Consider the following 17,941-nt stretch of genomic DNA (forward strand, 5'->3'; position numbering starts at 1 on the left):
ATTTCCCAGTGAGTCCGTTCCTTCCACGTTTTTCCAGCACTGCTGAGTTTTGTTTACCGGGTTTTACAGTTTGCTTTTGTTTGTACATTGTTGCTTGCTACTGCTTAAGTAAAAGCCTGTTCATCTTCATTCCGTCGTCTCTGCCTCTACTCTCTCTGATCGTGTTCAGCATTTGGGGTCTCCTCACCTACCCTCACACCGAACCCTTACAACCGTTATATTATATATCATAATATATAATTATTAGGGCTGTCAGTTTATCGCGTTAATTCGATTAATTAATTACACAGAAAATGATCGTGTTATAAAAATTAACTCAAATTTGTATTTGATTTTTTTATCTCATTCATTCCATAAGAACGTAGAATACACATTACAGACTTTTTTTTAATATGGGACATTTGCATGTTCTTGGTATCTGATTCTAGGGACATCTATGGATCTCAGGGAATGTATTCCAAGTGTCAGAAATACTGTGTATGTTACTAGGCTTGAGTAAATTGTAATGAACCAAATGAGAATATCAATAAATAGCTTTTTTTTTTATCTTTGACTGTGAATAACACCATGCTCAAATTGACCAGATCTGAAAAATCTAAGCAAATTAATAGATGGAAGATGATTAAACAGAAGGTTTTGTAGATACAGTACTGAATTCTGCCATCCAGACACATGCAATTTGAAATATGATTATAGAATATAGAATATCAGGCATAAAATTGTTATGTGATTCAAATGCAATTAATTAGATCCTGTAATTAATTATTATATATATAATGTATTGGCCATCGCCCGCCCCACTCTCCAAATAGCATCATCATCATCATCATCAGCATCATCATCATCATCATCATCATCATCATCATCATCATCATCATCATCATCATCATCATCATCATCATCATCATCCTCATCATCATCATTTCAAAGCCCAAGTGTAGAGAGTGGTGGTCAGAGCTGAAGGGCTTGTGTTTGACAGCGTGTTTAATGTGTTTAGTTCTCAGAGGGTCTCTTGTCTCTTTGTTCTGTTTTCCTAGCACATATGGCGGCACTGAAAGTAATTATCAGCCTGACAGGAATGTCATCAAACTCTCCTCCCTGTGGCAGTAGCTCCCTATAGCCTCCCTCCCTGCTCCTGCACTCTCTCCTTCCTTCCTTCCTTCCTTCCTTCCTTCCTTCCTTCCTTCCTTCCTTCCTTCCTTCCTTCCTTCCTTCCTTCCTTCCTTCCTTCCTTCCTTCCTTCCTTCCTTCCTTCCTTCCTTCCTTCCTTCCTTCCTTCCTTCCTTCCTTCCCTCCCTCCCTCCCTCCCTCCCTCCCTCCCTCCCTCCATCCCTCCCTCCCTCCCTCCTTCTTTCACTGCCTCTCTCTCTCCCTCGTTCACCACCTCTCTCTCTCTCTCTCTGCCTCACTCACCACCTTTCTCTCTCTGCCTATGTCACCATCTCTCCCCCCCCTCTATCTCCTTCCTTCCCTCCCTCCCTCCCTCCTTCTTTCACCACCTCTCTCTATCCTGCCTCACCAACTCTCTCTCTCTCTCTCTCTCTCTCTCTCTCTCTCTCTCTCACCACCTCTCTCTATGCCTCTGTCAACATATCTCTCTCTCCATTATTCTCTCTCTCTCCCTCACCACCCCTCTCTATGCCTCTGTCAACATATCTCTCTCTCCCTCCGTCGCCACCTCTCCCTCTCTCTCCCTCCATCACCACCTCTCTCTCTCCCTCCAACACCACCTCTCTCTCTCCCTCCATCTCTCTCTCTCTCTCACCAACATGTCTCTTTCTTCTTCCCTCACAACGTCCCTCTCCCTCCGTCACCACCTATCTCTCTCTCTCTCTCTCTCCCTCGCTCACGGACCTCTCTCTATTTCTCCCTCCCTCACCACCTCTCTCTTTCTCCCTCCCTCACCACATCTCTATCTCTCTCTCTCTTCCCCTCTCCCTCACTCTCTCTCTTCTCCCCTCCTTTCATCCTTTTCTGTCGAGGTGTGAAACATATGGTAGTAATTGCTCCCTCCCAGCCAGACAGGGTGATGTCTGCTCTGCTCGCTGTCGTCTGAAGCAGCATTAAGGAGATCAGAACCCACTGGTAATCTGTGACTCCAGCCATGTAAACAACAACCTGATGTCAACTTAACCAGGTCAACTCTGGCTAAACTCTGATGTCAACTTAACCAGGTCAACTCTGGCTAAACTCTGATGTCAACTTAACCAGGTCAACTCTGGCTAAACTATGATGTCAACTTAACCAGGTCAACTCTGGCTAAACTCTGATGTCAACTTAACCAGGTAAACTCTGGCTAAACTCTGATGTCAACTTAACCAGGTCAACTCTGGCTAAACTCTGATGTCAACTTAACCAGGTCAACTCTGGCTAAACTCTAATGTCAACTTAACCAGGTCAACTCTGGCTAAACTCTGATGTCAACTTAACCAGGTAAACTCTGGCTAAACTATGATGTCAACTTAACCAGGTCAACTCTGGCTAAACTCTGATGTCAACTTAACCAGGTAAACTCTGGCTAAACTCTGATGTCAACTTAACCAGGTCAACTCTGGCTAAACTCTGATGTCAACTTAACCAGGTCAACTCTGGCTAAACTCTAATGTCAACTTAACCAGGTCAACTCTGGCTAAACTCTGATGTCAACTTAACCAGGTAAACTCTGGCTAAACTCTGATGTCAACTTAACCAGGTCAAGCTCTGGGTAAACTCTGATGTCAATTTAAATGTGCTGTAAGTGGTATTTTTATGTTATGTTAAAATAAGTGGTAATAAATAATAAAATAATATCTATATATTCTGATATAGATTGTCTGGTCAGTAACAGATTTCATTCACGGTTCTTGCTGCACGCCTCGTGATACTAAATCCAAATTGAACTCTGCCATTTGAAAGAGGAGATTTTGCCCGATCCATAGTGTGAAACTTGACTATAATAAGGTCATTTATAGGCCTGATACTCTATATTCTATAATAATATTTCAAATTGCACGTGACCGGATGGCAGAATTCAGTACTGTATCTACAAAACCTTCTGTTTAATCAACTTCCCTTTATTAATTTGCTTAGATTTTTTGACACGTTATCTCAAGAAGGTGCTGAACGAGCTCAGTGACAGTTTCTTATGTCTTAGCATGCTGTTATATTGTCAAAGATGCAAAGAAAAATCATAATGTATATTCTCCTTTGTTTCATCACAATTTACTCAAGCCTAGTAACAGACACAATATTTCTTTCCCTGATATCTATAGATACTAGGGCTGTCCCCGACTAAGGATTTGGATAGTCGACTATGATTGGTCGAAATTTGCCGTTAGTCGACTATTAGTCGACTATAATTTTTTTTTTTTTTACATTTTTGTATCATTCCATTTGGGCTGTGGGGGGTGCTTAATGTCTGAAGGAGTCAACTGAAGGCTTCTTGTCCTCTGCAAAAGCATGCAATTGGTCCACTGATGGATACATCTTGATATTTGTCTAGTCTAGTGTGTTCATGGGTGAAATCCTCTTTCTGTGCCTCTGTGCCTGTTTTCTTAGGCAGTTAGCCTCTGGTATGCGTGCCATTAGCGTTAGCCACGCTTCTAGGCCTCTTTTCTTTTTTGGAAAGAATGATATTTTTTTTTTTTTTTTTATATAATTATAATTGTTTTTTCGACTAAGAGGTTGGCAGTCGACTACGGCTCCTTTCGACCGATTAGTCGACTATTCGACTAATAGGGGTCAGCCCTAATAGATACCATGAACATGCAAATGAACCTTGTAGAAGTGGAGCAATCTTCCATTTACTTAGGTATGTATTTTTAGGCGGCTTCTCAGAAAATAGGGCTAGGGCTTAACAGGTTAATACGGACTGTATGAATCTATTTATGACATGAAATAAATCCCGGCCCGGTACAGGCTTAAGGGATTAAATGTGACCATGTTAACAGGTTAGAGCAGTGACCATGTTAACAGGTTAGAGCAGCTACACAGACCCGGCACCATGGGCGGGCATTAGGGGGCCGGGCCCGCCCACTGAGTCAGCTGTGCCCACCCTGGTAATTTTTAATTTTTTTTGTCAATCAAAGTCGACTATCCAAATCCTTAGTCGGGGACAGCCCTAGTGGGCACTGATGTCAACAACAACATTACTGAAGCTAGCACGGCACTCTGTGAGAATTTGTTTTCTACCCTCAAGAACGTCTTTACAGAACATCGCCTTAGTTTACACTGCCCCATTTACTTCATCGACACAAGGCCAATTTAATTCAGTTGGCATTTGAGAAGGACTTAAAAAAGTTCAGGAATGAGTGGAGGGGCAGTGTTTTAAGAAGATTTCACTCTGTCCCCAAACGGCGCTTGCCGCTCTACTAATGATGGAGGAATTTTGTTTGCTTTTTTATGCACCTTATTTTTGTCAGTTCAGTTCAGTTTGTCAGTGAATTCAGAAGTGTTGAATAAATGGAGACTTTTCAAAGATATAGAATAGAATAGAATAGAAATGTATTATCCTGAGGGAAATTTGACACTGCAAATCACTCAACATTAAACATTTAGACAGAACAAGTCACAAATAAGAATAACAAAACAAATGGCCTAAGAATAAAATAAAATTAAATAGAATAAAAATAGAATAAAATATACAGTAAATAAATACAGTAAACATATACTGAAGTCTACAGTAGGTGTAATGTTGCACAGTGCTGTTTAAAAAGTAAGAGTCCAGGAAGATGGTACCTGTCACTCTGTGCTCAGTGATGCAGTGAGGCACAGTGATGCATTGTATAGTCTGATGGCTGTCGGAATGAAGGACTTCCTGTGCCGTTCAGTGCTGCATTTAGGTAGTGTGAGCCTAGCACTGAACATGCTCCTCCTGTCCGCCAAGTCTGTGTATAGTGGGTGGGAGGGGTTTTCCCTGATGGCCTGGAGCTTAGCAAGGTTCCTCCTCTCCGCCACCCTTGCTAGAGTCCAGCTCCACCCCAACCACGCTACTGGCCTTCCTGACCATCTTATCCAGCCTGTTTGTGTCCCCTGCCCCTGTGTCCCCTGCTCTCAGTAAGTGAATGTTCTTAAGATAGAGAGAAATTCGATTTTTCAATTGCCTCTCTGCTGTTTAGTTCAGCACCGTGGGCAGCGCCAAGCAAGCCACAGCGCCGTTGTCCCAGCTGAAACGTATAAAAGGGAACCTGTGTTGAAAAACCATTGTGCCCCCCCGAGAACATTTTATGCCCCCCCACTAATTTGTTTCTCCAGCCTGGTCTGCAGCTACACAGTGAGCATGTTAACAGGTTAGAGCAGCTACACAGTGACCATGTTAACAGGTTAGAGCAGCTACACAGTGACCATGTTAACAGGTTAGAGCAGCTACACAGTGACCATGTTAACAGGTTAGAGCAGCCACATGGTGACCATGTTAACAGGTTAGAGCAGCTACACAGTGACCATGTTAACAGGTTAGAGCAGCTACACAGTGACCATGTTAACAGGTTAGAGCAGCCACATGGTGACCATGTTAACAGGTTAGAGCAGCTACACAGTGACCATGTTAACAGGTTAGAGCAGCCACACGGTGACCATGTTAACAGGTTAGAGCAGCTACACAGTGACCATGTTAACATGTCATTGTTGTGGACAGCAGCATCATGCTGGCAGTGGCAGTGGGTCCCAAGGCGTAACTCTTTTCTCCTGTGTGTCTGAGGCCTCTGGACTGACCTTGCCAGTGGTGTTTGTAGTCGCAGGTCCGGGACAAGGCGATCATCATGGCGCTGTAGAGGGGCAGCACTACGGCACAGAGACGCCAGCTCCGCCCGCGGCCGCGCTCCGTGAAGCACTGCAGCTTCCCCGCCAGGTAGAAGGACGTGAAGCCAAGGCCAGAGAACGCAACTGACGGAGAGAAGAAGAACGGGACAGGAAGTAGAGAGAGATGAGGACAGGAAGTATAGAGAGATGAGGACAGGGAGAGAAGAAGAAGAAGACAGGAAGTATAGAGAGATGAGGACAGGAAGTATAGAGAGAGATGATGACAGGAAGTAGAGAGAGATGATGACAGGAAGTAGAGAGAGATGAGGACAGGACGTATAGAGAGATCAGGACAGGAAGAGAAGAAGAACAAGACAGGAAGTATAGAGAGATGAGGACAGGGAGAGAAGAAGAAGAAGACAGGAAGTATAGAGAGATGAGGACAGGAAGTAGAGAGAGATGAGGACAGGAAGTATAGAGAGATGAGGACAGGAAGAGAAGAAGCACAAGACAGGAAGTATAGAGAGATGAGGACAGGAAGTAGAGAGAGATGAGGACAGGAAGAGAAGAAGAACAAGACAGCAAGCAGAGTGAGATGAGGACAGGAAGTATAGAGAGATGAGGCCAGGGAGAGAAGAAGAAGAAGATAGGAAGTAGAGAGAGATGAGGACAGGAAGAGAAGAAGAAGAAGACAGGAAGTAGAGAGAGATGAGGACAGGGAGAGAAGAAGAAGAAGACAGGAAGTAGAGAGAGATGAGTACAGGGAGAGAAGAAGAAGAAGACAGGAAGTAGAGAAATATGAGGACAGGAAGTAGAGAGAGATGAGGACAGGAAGTATAGAGAGATGAGGAGAGGAAGTAGAGAGAGATGAGGAGAGGAAGTAGAGAGAGATGAGGACAGGAAGTAGAGAGAGATGAGGACAGGAAGAGAAGAAGAACGAGACAGCAAGTAGAGAGAGATGAGGACAGGAAGAGAAGAAGAACGAGACAGGAAGTAGAGAGAGATGAGGAGAGGAAGTAGAGAGAGATGAGGACATGGAGAGAAGAAGAGAACAAGACAGGAAGGATAGAGAGATGAGGACAGGAAGTATAGAGAGATGAGGAGATGAAGTAGAGAGAGATGAGGAGAGGAAGTAGAGAAATATGAGGACAGGAAGTAGAGAGATATGAGGACAGGAAGAGAAGAAGAACGAGACAGGAAGTATAGAGAGATGAGGACAGGAAGTAGAGAGAGATGAGGACAGGAAGAGAAGAAGAACAAGACAGCAAGCAGAGAGAGATGAGGACAGGAAGTATAGAGAGATGAAGCCAGGGAGAGAAGAAGAAGAAGATAGGAAGTAGAGAGAGATGAGGACAGGAAGAGAAGAAGAAGAAGACAGGAAGTAGAGAGAGAGATGAGGACAGGGAGAGAAGAAGAAGAAGAAGAAGACAGGAAGTAGAGAGAGATGAGGACAGGGAGAGAAGAAGAAGAAGACAGGAAGTAGAGAAATATGAGGACAGGAAGTAGAGAGAGATGAGGACAGGAAGTATAGAGAGATGAGGAGAGGAAGTAGAGAGAGATGAGGAGAGGAAGTAGAGAGAGATGAGGACAGGAAGTAGAGAGAGATGAGGACAGGAAGAGAAGAAGAACGAGACAGCAAGTAGAGAGAGATGAGGACAGGAAGAGAAGAAGAACGAGACAGGAAGTAGAGAGAGATGAGGAGAGGAAGTAGAGAGAGATGAGGACATGGAGAGAAGAAGAGAACAAGACAGGAAGTATAGAGAGATGAGGACAGGAAGTATAGAGAGATGAGGAGATGAAGTAGAGAGAGATGAGGAGAGGAAGTAGAGAAATATGAGGACAGGAAGTAGAGAGAGATGAGGACAGGAAGTAGAGAGAGATGAGGACAGGAAGAGAAGAAGAACAAGACAGGAAGTAGAGAGAGATGAGGACAGGAAGAGAAGAAGAACGAGACAGGAAGTATAGAGAGATGAGGACAGGAAGTAGAGAGAGATGAGGACAGGAAGTAGAGAGAGATGATGACAGGGAGAGAAGAATAACGAGACAGGAAGTAGAGAGAGAAGAAGACAGGAAATAGAGAGAGAGATGAGGACAGGAAGTATAGAGAGATGAGGACAGGAAGTAGAGAGAGATGAGGACAGGAAGTATAGAGAGATGAAGACAGGAAGTAGAGAGAGATGAGGACAGGAAGTAGAGAGAGATGAGGACAGGAAGTATAGAGAGATGAGGACAGGAAGTAGAGATATGAGGACAGGAAGTATAGAGAGATGAGGACAGGAAGTAGCGAGAGATTAGGACAGGAAGTAGAGAGAGAAGAAGACAGGAAGTAGAGAGATATAAGGACAGGAAGTACAGAGAGATGAAGACAGGAAGTAGAGAGAGATGAGGACAGGAAGTATAGAGAGATGAGGACAGGACGTAGAGAGATGAGGACAGGAAGTATAGAGAGATGAGGACAGGAAGTAGCGAGAGATGAGGACAGGAAGTAGAGAGAGAAGAAGACAGGAAGTAGAGAGATATAAGGACAGGAAGTACAGAGAGAAGAAGACAGGAAGTATAGAGATGAGGACAGTGAGTAGAGCGAGATGATGACAGGAAGTATAGAGAGATGAGGACAGGAAGTAGAGAGAGAATAAGACAGGACATAATAGAGATGAGGACAGGAAGTAAAGAGAGATGAGGACAGGAAGTAAAGAGAGATGAGGACATGAAGTAAAGAGAGATGAGGACAGGAAGTATAGAGAGATGAGGACAAGAACTAAGAGAGATGAGGACAGGAAGTATAGAGAGATGAGGACAGGAAGAGAAGAAAAAGAAGACAGGAAGTAGAGAGAGATAAGGACAGGGAGAGAAGAAGAAGAAGAAGAAGAAGAAGAAGAAGAAGAAGAAGAAGAAGAAGAAGAAGAAGAAGAAGAAGAAGAAGAAGAAGAAGAAGAAGAAGAAGAAGAAGAAGAAGAAGAAGAAGAAGAAGAAGAAGAAGAAGAAGACAGGAAGTAGAGAGAGATGAGGATGTAGGTGATGTAGCAGAGAGGTGATGGAGGTGAGAGGTGATGGAGGTGATGGAGGTGATGGAGGTGATGGAGGTGAGAGGTGATGGAGGTGATGGAAGTGATGGAGGTGATGGAGGTGAGAGGTGATGGAGGTGAGAGGTGATGGAGGTGATGGAGGTGATGGAGGTGATGAAGTGAGAGGTGATGGAGGTGATGGAGGTGATGGATGTGAGAGGTGATGGAGGTGATGGAGGTGATGAGGTGATGGAGGTGATGGAGGTGATGGAGGTGAGAGGTGATGGAGGTGATGGGGGTGATGAGGTGATGGAGGTGATGGAGGTGAGAGGTGATGGAGGTGATGGAGGTGATGAGGTGATGGAGGTGATGGAGGTGAGAGGTGATGGAGGAGATGAGGTGATGGAGGTGATAGAGGTGATGGAGGTTATGGAGGTGATGTAGCAGGAAGAGGTGGAACTCAGACATGGTCATTAGTTTACAGGCCAGATGGCCAAGCAGACAACAGGTTTTATATTATCACTCAGTCTCAACACTGGTCAGGAATACTGAGGACACGACATGTGTACAGTATGTGGGGGTGGAGAGAGAGAGAGAGAGAGAGAGAGAGAGAGAGAGAGAGAGAGAGAGAGAGAGAGAGAGAGAGAGAGAGAGAGAGAGAGAGAGAGAGAGAGAGAGAGAGAGAGAGAAAGGGAAAGGAGAGATTTAGGAATGGGAGAGTGGAGAGAGACGGGGAGAGATGAAGGAGTGAAGGCACAGAAAGAGAGCGAGAGGCTCTATTTAACAATCAGCTTCATTAGGAGACAAGTTGGGAGGTGACCGTTTAAAGGGCCAGTTCCAAATAAACAAACAACCCCATTGTTCCTGTTTCCTGCAGTGCTCTCTATCAGCCTGATACCGTATCTGCAATAGATCCTGTATGTCTGCCATCACTCCAATAAAATGGAGCTGAATTGCATTGGTTGAACGGAAAAAAACAATACAACAGCTTGGTGCTTTGAGCGTCAAACTGGGGTGAACTACCCCTTTACAATGTAATATGTGATTTTTTTCTGTTCTAGGCATTATTGTGTTAAAATAGAGTTAGCGTTGGTACTTCAGGTAAGCAGTTTAAGCATTATTGTGTTAAAATAGAGTTAGCGTTGGTACTTCAGGTAAACAGTTTAAGCATTATTGTGTTAAAATAGAGTTAGCGTTGGTACTTCAGGTAAACAGTTTAAACTTGGTAGCATTCAGCATGTGAACCAAATACCACATCTGTTCTGTTATGTATTATTTGTGGCCTATTTTCTTAAAATTTTATATTCTCCTTAAATGTATGTTTTTAAACTTTGTATCGATCTGGTGGGATTTGAGAGGCGGGAGAGTTGATGGAAGAGGGCAGATGTTCCACAAACGGTGTTTCCTGCTCCGCTCTCCTTTATTTACCCAGTGAAGACTGAGCATGTACGCTGCTACACATTCATATACGTTAAATACACACTTACCGTCGTCTCCAGAGTCAGACAAGAAGATAGAGACCAATTCCCTCTGTGTGTTCAGTAGAAAGCTATCTGACTGCATGCTAGCCTAGATTAGCACAAATGAATGAAAGCGGATACGGACCACTAGCCTAGCTTAGCCTATCGGGAGAGGTGTTTTTGGCCAACAGCTAGGCTAGCTGGTCCGTATCCGCTTCCATTCATTTGGGCTAAGTTCATTTCCTCTCTGTGCGTTCAGTAGAATTGATTGATTGATTGATTGAAAACTTTATTAACAGATTGCAGAATGGGTACAGTACAGTACAGCTCAATACATACAATTGTTAAGGGGATGCAGACCAGATAAAGACTTTCGTCTTGTTTACATCAGGGTCCCCGATTTTCAATTCATCATAACATATATGACATAAACGACATACAGATAGACAGTACTTGTGAGGATTCGCCTGTTCCCTGGACCTTTTTTCCCTGTCTCCTCACCTCACCAGCCCCCACCCTTGTGAGAACTTTTCCCTGCCTCCTACTCTTCACCAGCCCCCACCCTTGTGAGAACTTTTCCCTGCCTTCTACTCTCCTTCACCAGCCCCCACCCTTGTGATGATTTACTCTCCTCTACTCTTCACCAGCCCCCACCCTTGGACTTTCTTGTTCAATTACCATCACGCAGCTGTCATAGTTTGTGATTAGCGCCCCAGAGGGCTTTATATACCTGGACCTCCCTTCCAGTCCTGGTCGGGTCGTTCTGTATCTATGTTCACTCTGTGTTCATGGAGTGCTGTACGGTTACCATCCTGTACGTTACCATCTCTTGCCGCATCTCCGGCGTGAGACGACGTGCCAGCCATCACCACCTGTCGCCGTTTGCCTGGAGTGGGACACCGTCTTCGCTTTCTAATTCTCTACGGGAGGTTTTCCAGTGTTCCCACTCCAGACGTCAAGCCGGCGTGTCATCGCTCCCTATTTCCACGGGAGGATGCGTCTCTTCGCCCCGGTCCCCTGGGACCCCTGTGTTCTGCGCTGCCCGTCTGCAGCATCCGAGGAGGATCTCCGTGCCAGGCCTGGAGTGGTGTTCCCACTCCAGACGTCAAGCCGGCGCGCCATCGCTCCCTATTTCCACGGGAGGATGGCGTCTCTTCGCCCCGGTCCCCTGGGACCCCTGTGTTCTGCGCTGCCCGTCAGCAGCATTCGAGGAGGAGGAAGAGGATCTCCGTGCCTGGAGTGGGACACCGTCTTCGCTCTCTAATTCTCTACGGGAGGTTGCCAGTGTTCCCACTCCAGACGTCAAGCCGGCGCGTCAGCGCTCCCTATTTCCACGGGAGGATGGCGTCTCTTCCCCCCGGCCTCCGCTGTCGGGCCCCTGTACCAAGTCAAGTCAAGTCTCCGTGCCCGGTCCCCCCGGCCTCCGCTGTCGGGCCCCTGTCTCCGTACCAGGCCTCCGCCGTCGGGCCCCTGTCCCCGTGACAGGCGTCCGCTGTCGGGCCCCTGTCCCCGTGCCAGGCCTCCGCTGTCGGGCCCCTGTCCCCGTGCCAGGCATCCGCCGTCGGGCCTCTGTCCCCGTGCCAGGCCTCCGCCGTCGGACCCCTGTCCCCGTGCCAGGCCTCCGCCGTCGGGCCCCTGTTCCCGTGCCAGGCCTCCGCCGTCGGAACCCTGTCCTCATCCCTGTAAGCAGCTCTGGCCCTCGCCCTGTCCAAGGCCTTAACCCTGTTCTCTGTCCCTGTCTCCAGCCCGCCTCTCCGGGCCTCTGTCCCTGTCCCCCTCTCCAGTGCCCCTGGTCCTGGCCCTTACACTTAGCCCTGGTCCTTAGCCCTGGCCCTTAGCCTTAGTCCCTTAGCCTGTTCGCCTCTTAAAGGCACAGTGCCGCATTTTCCAGATTTCCTTGTCTCTAGTATTTTTGTGTTCTCCCTTAAAGGGACTGTGCCGCTTTTTGTTCTATAATAAATATTTGCCCTGTTTTGGCTTACTCTCATACCTGTCTTGTGTTGTGCGATTGGGGTCGGTTACAAACCATAACAGTACGACCCGACCAGTCGACGACCCCAGCCAGCACAGACAGTGTATGTGAGTTAGCCCCTGTTAGTTCCCTCTAACCCACTCTAGCTCCCTCTAGTTCCCTCTAGCTCCCTCTAGTTCCCCTGTTAGTTCCCCTGTTAGTTCCCCTGTTGACTCCCCTGTTAGCTCCCCTATTAGCCTCGTTAGCTCCCCTGTTAGCTACCCTGTTCCCCACAGCTAGGACTGTCCTTCCAGCTAGCTTGTTCTCCTTTGCTAGTCCAGCCCTGTCTGCTAGCCTAGCTCCGGCAGCTAGCGCAGCCTCTATGCTAATGTAGCATTACAGCTAGCATAGGCCCTGTAGCTAGCAATGCTCTGGCAGCTACCCAGTCCCTCTGCTAGCCCCACGTTAGGTGTAGCTTCCCCTGCTAGCATGGCCCAGTTTTTTTTTGTTTGTTGCCTTGTCTTGTCCCTTGCCCCGCTGTCTGATTCCGTGGTGTTCTGGCCCGTCATGGTAGTGTTCTGACCGTCATGTTAGTGTTCTGACCGTCATGTTAGTGTTCTGCCCCGTCATGTTAGTGTTCTGCCCCGTCATGTTAGTGTTCTGACCGTCATGTTAGTGTTCTGCCCCGTCGTGTTAGTGTTCTGCCCCGTCATGTTAGTGTTCTGTCCGTCATGTTAGTGTTCAGATTCAGATTCAGATTCAGACAACTTTATTGGTCCCGCGTGGGGCAATTCATATTTGCAGCTTACAAGCAACAAAGACAAACAAACAACAAAACATCTCAACGACAGCACGGCAAATAAAAAGAGAAACACTCCATGTGATACAATCCAGCAATGAAAGTAAAAGTAAAAACAGACAACCAAGTGCAAAAGGCTACTTAAAATGACTACTGTCTGTGTTTAAAAGTCTGATAGCCGAGGGGACAAAAGATTTGGCGTAGCGGTTGGTCCTACTTGGTGGGACGTCATAACGGCGGCCAGAAGGCAACAGTGAAAACCGCTGAGACAGAGCATGGAGGGGTTGATCTGTGATGCTCGTCCCCTTCTTGACCACCTGGTCCGTCCAGAGAGAACATAGGTCTCTCTGTTTTACTCCAATTATTTTGGAGCACACTTTCACAATATACTGTAGGCTGTTCCTATCTTTAATGGACAGGCCACTGAACCAGCAGATAAAAGAAAAAGTTAGGAGGCTTTCAATAAAAGAACTATAAAAAGTGCTCAGGATCTTCGCACTAACATTAAAAGAGTTCAGCTTTCTCAGTAGGTAGATCCTCTGCTGACCTTTTTTAACAATATACTCTGTATTTAGGTTGAACTTCAGTTTACAATCAAACACAGTTCCCAGGTATTTGTACGATTCAACAGTCTGGACGTCCTCATCGTGAATTACACTAGCTACACTGGCTTGATGATCGGGGTTGTGTCTGAAGTCAATTATCATGTCCTTAGTCTTAGAGACATTGAGGTCCAAGTCATTCTCATCACACCAATTCACAAAGTCGTGAAGTACAGGTCCATGATCAGTTTCGGAGCGCTGCAGTAGAGATACCAGGACAGTGTCATCTGAGAACTTAACCAGATGCCTTTGGTCATGAAGCGATCTGCAGCTGTCCGTGTACATAATAAATAAAAGGGGAGACAAAACGCAACCTTGGGGGGAGCCAGTGTTGGAAATCGACATGTTGGACATCTGCCCATTGACAAAGACCTGCTGGACCCTCTCAGTGAGGAAATTTAAAATCAGCATGAGAAGCTGGTGTGGGAGACTAAAATGAGAGTTCTGCCCCGTCATGGTAGTTTTTCGGTCGCCCGGTGGCTCCCGTGGAGGGGGAGGTACTGTGAGGATTCGCCTGTTCCCTGGACCTTTTTTCCCTGTCTCCTCACCTCACCAGCCCCCACCCTTGTGAGAACTTTTCCCTGCCTCCTACTCTTCACCAGCCCCCACCCTTGTGAGAACTTTTCCCTGCCTTCTACTCTCCTTCACCAGCCCCCACCCTTGCGATGATTTACTCTCCTCTACTCTTCACCAGCCCCCACCCTTGGACTTTCTTGTTCAATTACCATCACGCAGCTGTCATAGTTTGTGATTAGCGCCCCAGAGGGCTAATATACCTGGACCTCCCTTCCAGTCCTGGTCGGGTCGTTCTGTATCTATGTTCACTCTGTGTTCATGGAGTTCTGTACGGTTACCATCCTGTACGTTACCATCTCCTGCCGCGTCTCCGGCCTGAGACGACGTGCCAGCCATCACCACCTGTCGCCGTTTGCCTGGAGTGGGACACCGTCTTCGCTCTCTAATTCTCTACGGGAGGTTTTCCATGTTCCAACTCCAGACGTCAAGCCGGCACGTCATCGCTCCCTATTTCCACGGGAGGATGCGTCTCTTCGCCCCGGTCCCCTGGGACCCCTGTGTTCTGCGCTGCCCGTCTGCAGCATCTGAGGAGGATCTCCGTGCCAGGCCTGGAGTGGTGTTCCCACTCCAGACGTCAAGCCGGCGCGCCATCGCTCCCTATTTCCACGGGAGGATGGCGTCTCTTCGCCCCGGTCCCCTGGGACCCCTGTGTTCTGCGCTGCCCGTCTGCAGCATTCGAGGAGGAGGAAGAGGATCTCCGTGCCTGGAGTGGGACACCGTCTTCGCTCTCTAAATCTCTACGGAGGTTGCCAGTGTTCCCACTCCAGACGTCAAGCCGGCGCGTCATCGCTCCCTATTTCCACGGGAGGATGGCGCCTCTTCCCCCCGGCCTCAGCTGTCGGGCCCCTGTACCAAGTCAAGTCAAGTCAAGTCTCCGTGCCTGGTCCCCCCGGCCTCCGCTGTCGGGCCCCTGTCTCCGTACCAGGACTCCGCTGTCGGGCCCCTGTCCCCGTGCCAGGCCTCCGCTGTCGGGCCCCTGTCCCCGTGCCAGGCCTCCGCCGTCGGGCCTCTGTCCCCGTGCCAGGCCTCCGCCGTCGGGCCCTTGTCCCCGTGCCAGGCCTTTGCCGTCGGGCCCCTGTTCCCGTGCCAGGCCTCCGCTGTCGGAACCCTGTCCTCATCCCTGTAAGCAGCTCTGGCCCTCGCCCTGTCCAAGGCCTTAACCCTGTTCTCTGTCCCTGTCTCCAGCCCGCCTCTCCGGGCCTCTGTCCCTGTCCCCCTTTCCAGTGCCCCTGGTCCTGGCCCTTACACTTAGCCCTGGTCCTTAGCCCTGGCCCTTAGCCTTAGTCCCTTAGCCTGTTCGCCTCTTAAAGGCACAGTGCCGCATTTTCCAGATTTCCTTGTCTCTAGTGTTTTTGTGTTCTCCCTTAAAGGGACTGTGCCGCTTTTTGTTCTATAATAAATATTTGCCCTGTTTTGGCTTACTCTCATTCCTGTCTTGTGTTGTGCGATTGGGGTCGGTTACAAACCATAACAGTACTGCTACATCTATACATTTATGACATACCAGATTTGCAAATACAGTACTGTTTGTGATACAAAAAGAGTCTAGAAAAGAGAGTATATACATTTGACATAGAAACTGTACATTGGAGGAGGTTGGGTAGGTGGGGGGGGGGGTTGGGTAGGAGGGGTGGGTGGGGGAAACTGTACAACTGTACAAGCAAAACTGTACATTGGAATATTGACGAAACCATACTTGGTTCAAGAGGAAGGTCTCGTGTATTCTTGGGTTAGGTAATTTACTGTACATTGGAGGGGGTTGGGTTAGGACATTTACAGGGGCCAGTTTCGAATTGCAGTCTCCCGTAGGTGTTCTTTGAGAGTGGTTTTGAAAGTGGCTAGTGATTCACATTCCTTTACAGCTTTGGGTAGGGCGTTCCACATTGATGTGGCATAATTGCAAAACATGTTTAGTCCCTTGTTTGAGCCGAATCTGGGTTTAACATGATTTGTGGAGCTCCCTCTGGTGTTGTGATCGTGGTATTCACTGACCTTTGGGAAGTATTTTGACATGTACAGACGCAGCGCTCAAAAATCAAACAAATTCTGCTGCTTGTGTGCTGCTTGTCTGCTGCTTGTGTGCTGCTTGTGTGCCACTAAATCTAGCACGCAGGTGTTAATTTTTGGGGGCTGGTGGCTGGGTCTAAACGTGAACAAAGGGAGGGTACTTAACTTAAGTGCTTCCCCAGGGAGGGGGTCGGGGGCTACTGCCCTCAGACCCCCAAGATAATTTGTATATGGGCAGTCTGACTTGGGGTACTGACCATATATTAGTGTTGCAATGCATGATAAGTAAACAGTGAAAAAAGCTAAGGAATCGGATGGGGCTGGGACATTTGGGACGAATATAAATTTAAGATGAAAATCTCCCCAGTCTGTGAGAGGCAGTGGAGGTGTGAAATCTGGCCCGGTCCAGAACAATAGGAGTCACAAAATCAGTTTGGAGTGGAGTGGTGGAGGAGTGGTAGAGGCGCAGGAGAGGAGCAGGAGAGGTTTGATTTTTGAGCGCTGTATCTGTACATGGGTACCTTAGTCGTGTAGTGTATCTTGTAGACCAGGCCCATTGCAAGTTGCTGTACTCTTTCGTCTACTCTAAGCCATCCTAGGTTGTCAAAGTGGGCAGGGGTGAGGTGGGTTCTAGGAGTAAGGTCAAGCAGTAGTCTGACCCAGGGCCGGTTCTAGGCATAGGCAGTATAGGCAAATGCTAAGGGCGCCACCACCCAGAGGGTAAACAAAACCATTTCTTTTTCCCTTTTTTTCTAATTTTAATTTTTTTTTTACTAATACTACTAGTTATTTCGAAATACTGAAGTCTTATCTATAGTACAGTTCCAACATTTATAACAATCCCATGGAAAATGAGTGTTTTACAATGGCTCATTCATTTGGACGGCGAGTGAGAAATTCTCCAAACAAACAACTTCTTCGTCTTCTTCTCGCCCTTTACCGTATGGAACAGAATAAACTGTGATGCAAGGGGGCAACAGATACAATCCTGCCTAGGGCAGCTAATTGGTCAGAGCCAGCCCTGGTCTGACCAGTTTGTTTTGAGATGTTTGTAATTTTGTTTTTAGCGCCTTTGAGGTGCTTTGGTACCATGAGGTGCAAGCATAGTTGTAGTACCCTTGAATGAGTGCTGTGCTCCTGCCAGAGTCTTCAGGGTATTCTTGCTTACCAGAGAGGAGATCCGGTACAAGAATCGAGTTCGTTGGTTGACTTTTTTTATTACATTGGATGCCATTGTAACATCCGATACCGGAGTCTCAAGGCGAGCACAGAAAGACTCAGAAGAAGCTTCTATCCCCAGGCCATCAGGCTGCTAAACGAACAATGAACACTACACAACAACAACCATCAAACGCACATAGCACACACATCCACACGCACACACTCACTTTAAACAAACACACTGTAGCACCCACTCCACACACTTTATAGCACACACTCACTTTAAACAAACACACTGTAGCACCCACTCCCCACACTTTATATTTATTGATGAAGGATTGCACTACAACTCGTACACCTTACTGTAAATTGTACCTAAATTGTACCTCATCCCATTTCTGCTTTGCACTATATAGTACTGTACATTAGTACACTGCATAGTATTGTATATTATATGGTAACTCAGTTACGTCTATTCTGCATCGAACATTGTACATATGTCTATACTGAACACTGTGACCTCATTTTCTACTTCTAAATTACATGCTATACTATGTTATTTGATACTATCTTGTCTAGCACAGTCTCTGGAGCGTAACAGTAAGAAGCATTTTGTATGAAAGTATTCTGTACTTCTGTATGACAACTAAACTAAACTAAAC

At 47.0% G+C, this 17,941-nt stretch overlaps 1 protein-coding gene across 1 annotated transcript in view; it reads right to left on the bottom strand.

Moving 5' to 3' along the window:
* plpp4 (phospholipid phosphatase 4) overlaps positions 1–17,941 on the bottom strand; it is a gene marked incomplete at both ends in the record, with an annotated part of 297,227 nt that overhangs the window by 89,341 nt on the left and 189,945 nt on the right. Inside the window, one exon of the mRNA XM_084321842.1 lies at positions 5,692–5,862. Coding sequence (XP_084177968.1) covers positions 5,692–5,862 — 171 coding nt within the window. The remainder of the gene's footprint in view (positions 1–5,691; positions 5,863–17,941) is intronic.

The sequence above is a fragment of the Notolepis coatsorum genome (assembly GCF_963971535.1).
Source record: "Notolepis coatsorum genome assembly, chromosome: 9".
NCBI classification, from domain to species: domain Eukaryota; kingdom Metazoa; phylum Chordata; class Actinopteri; order Aulopiformes; family Paralepididae; genus Notolepis; species Notolepis coatsorum.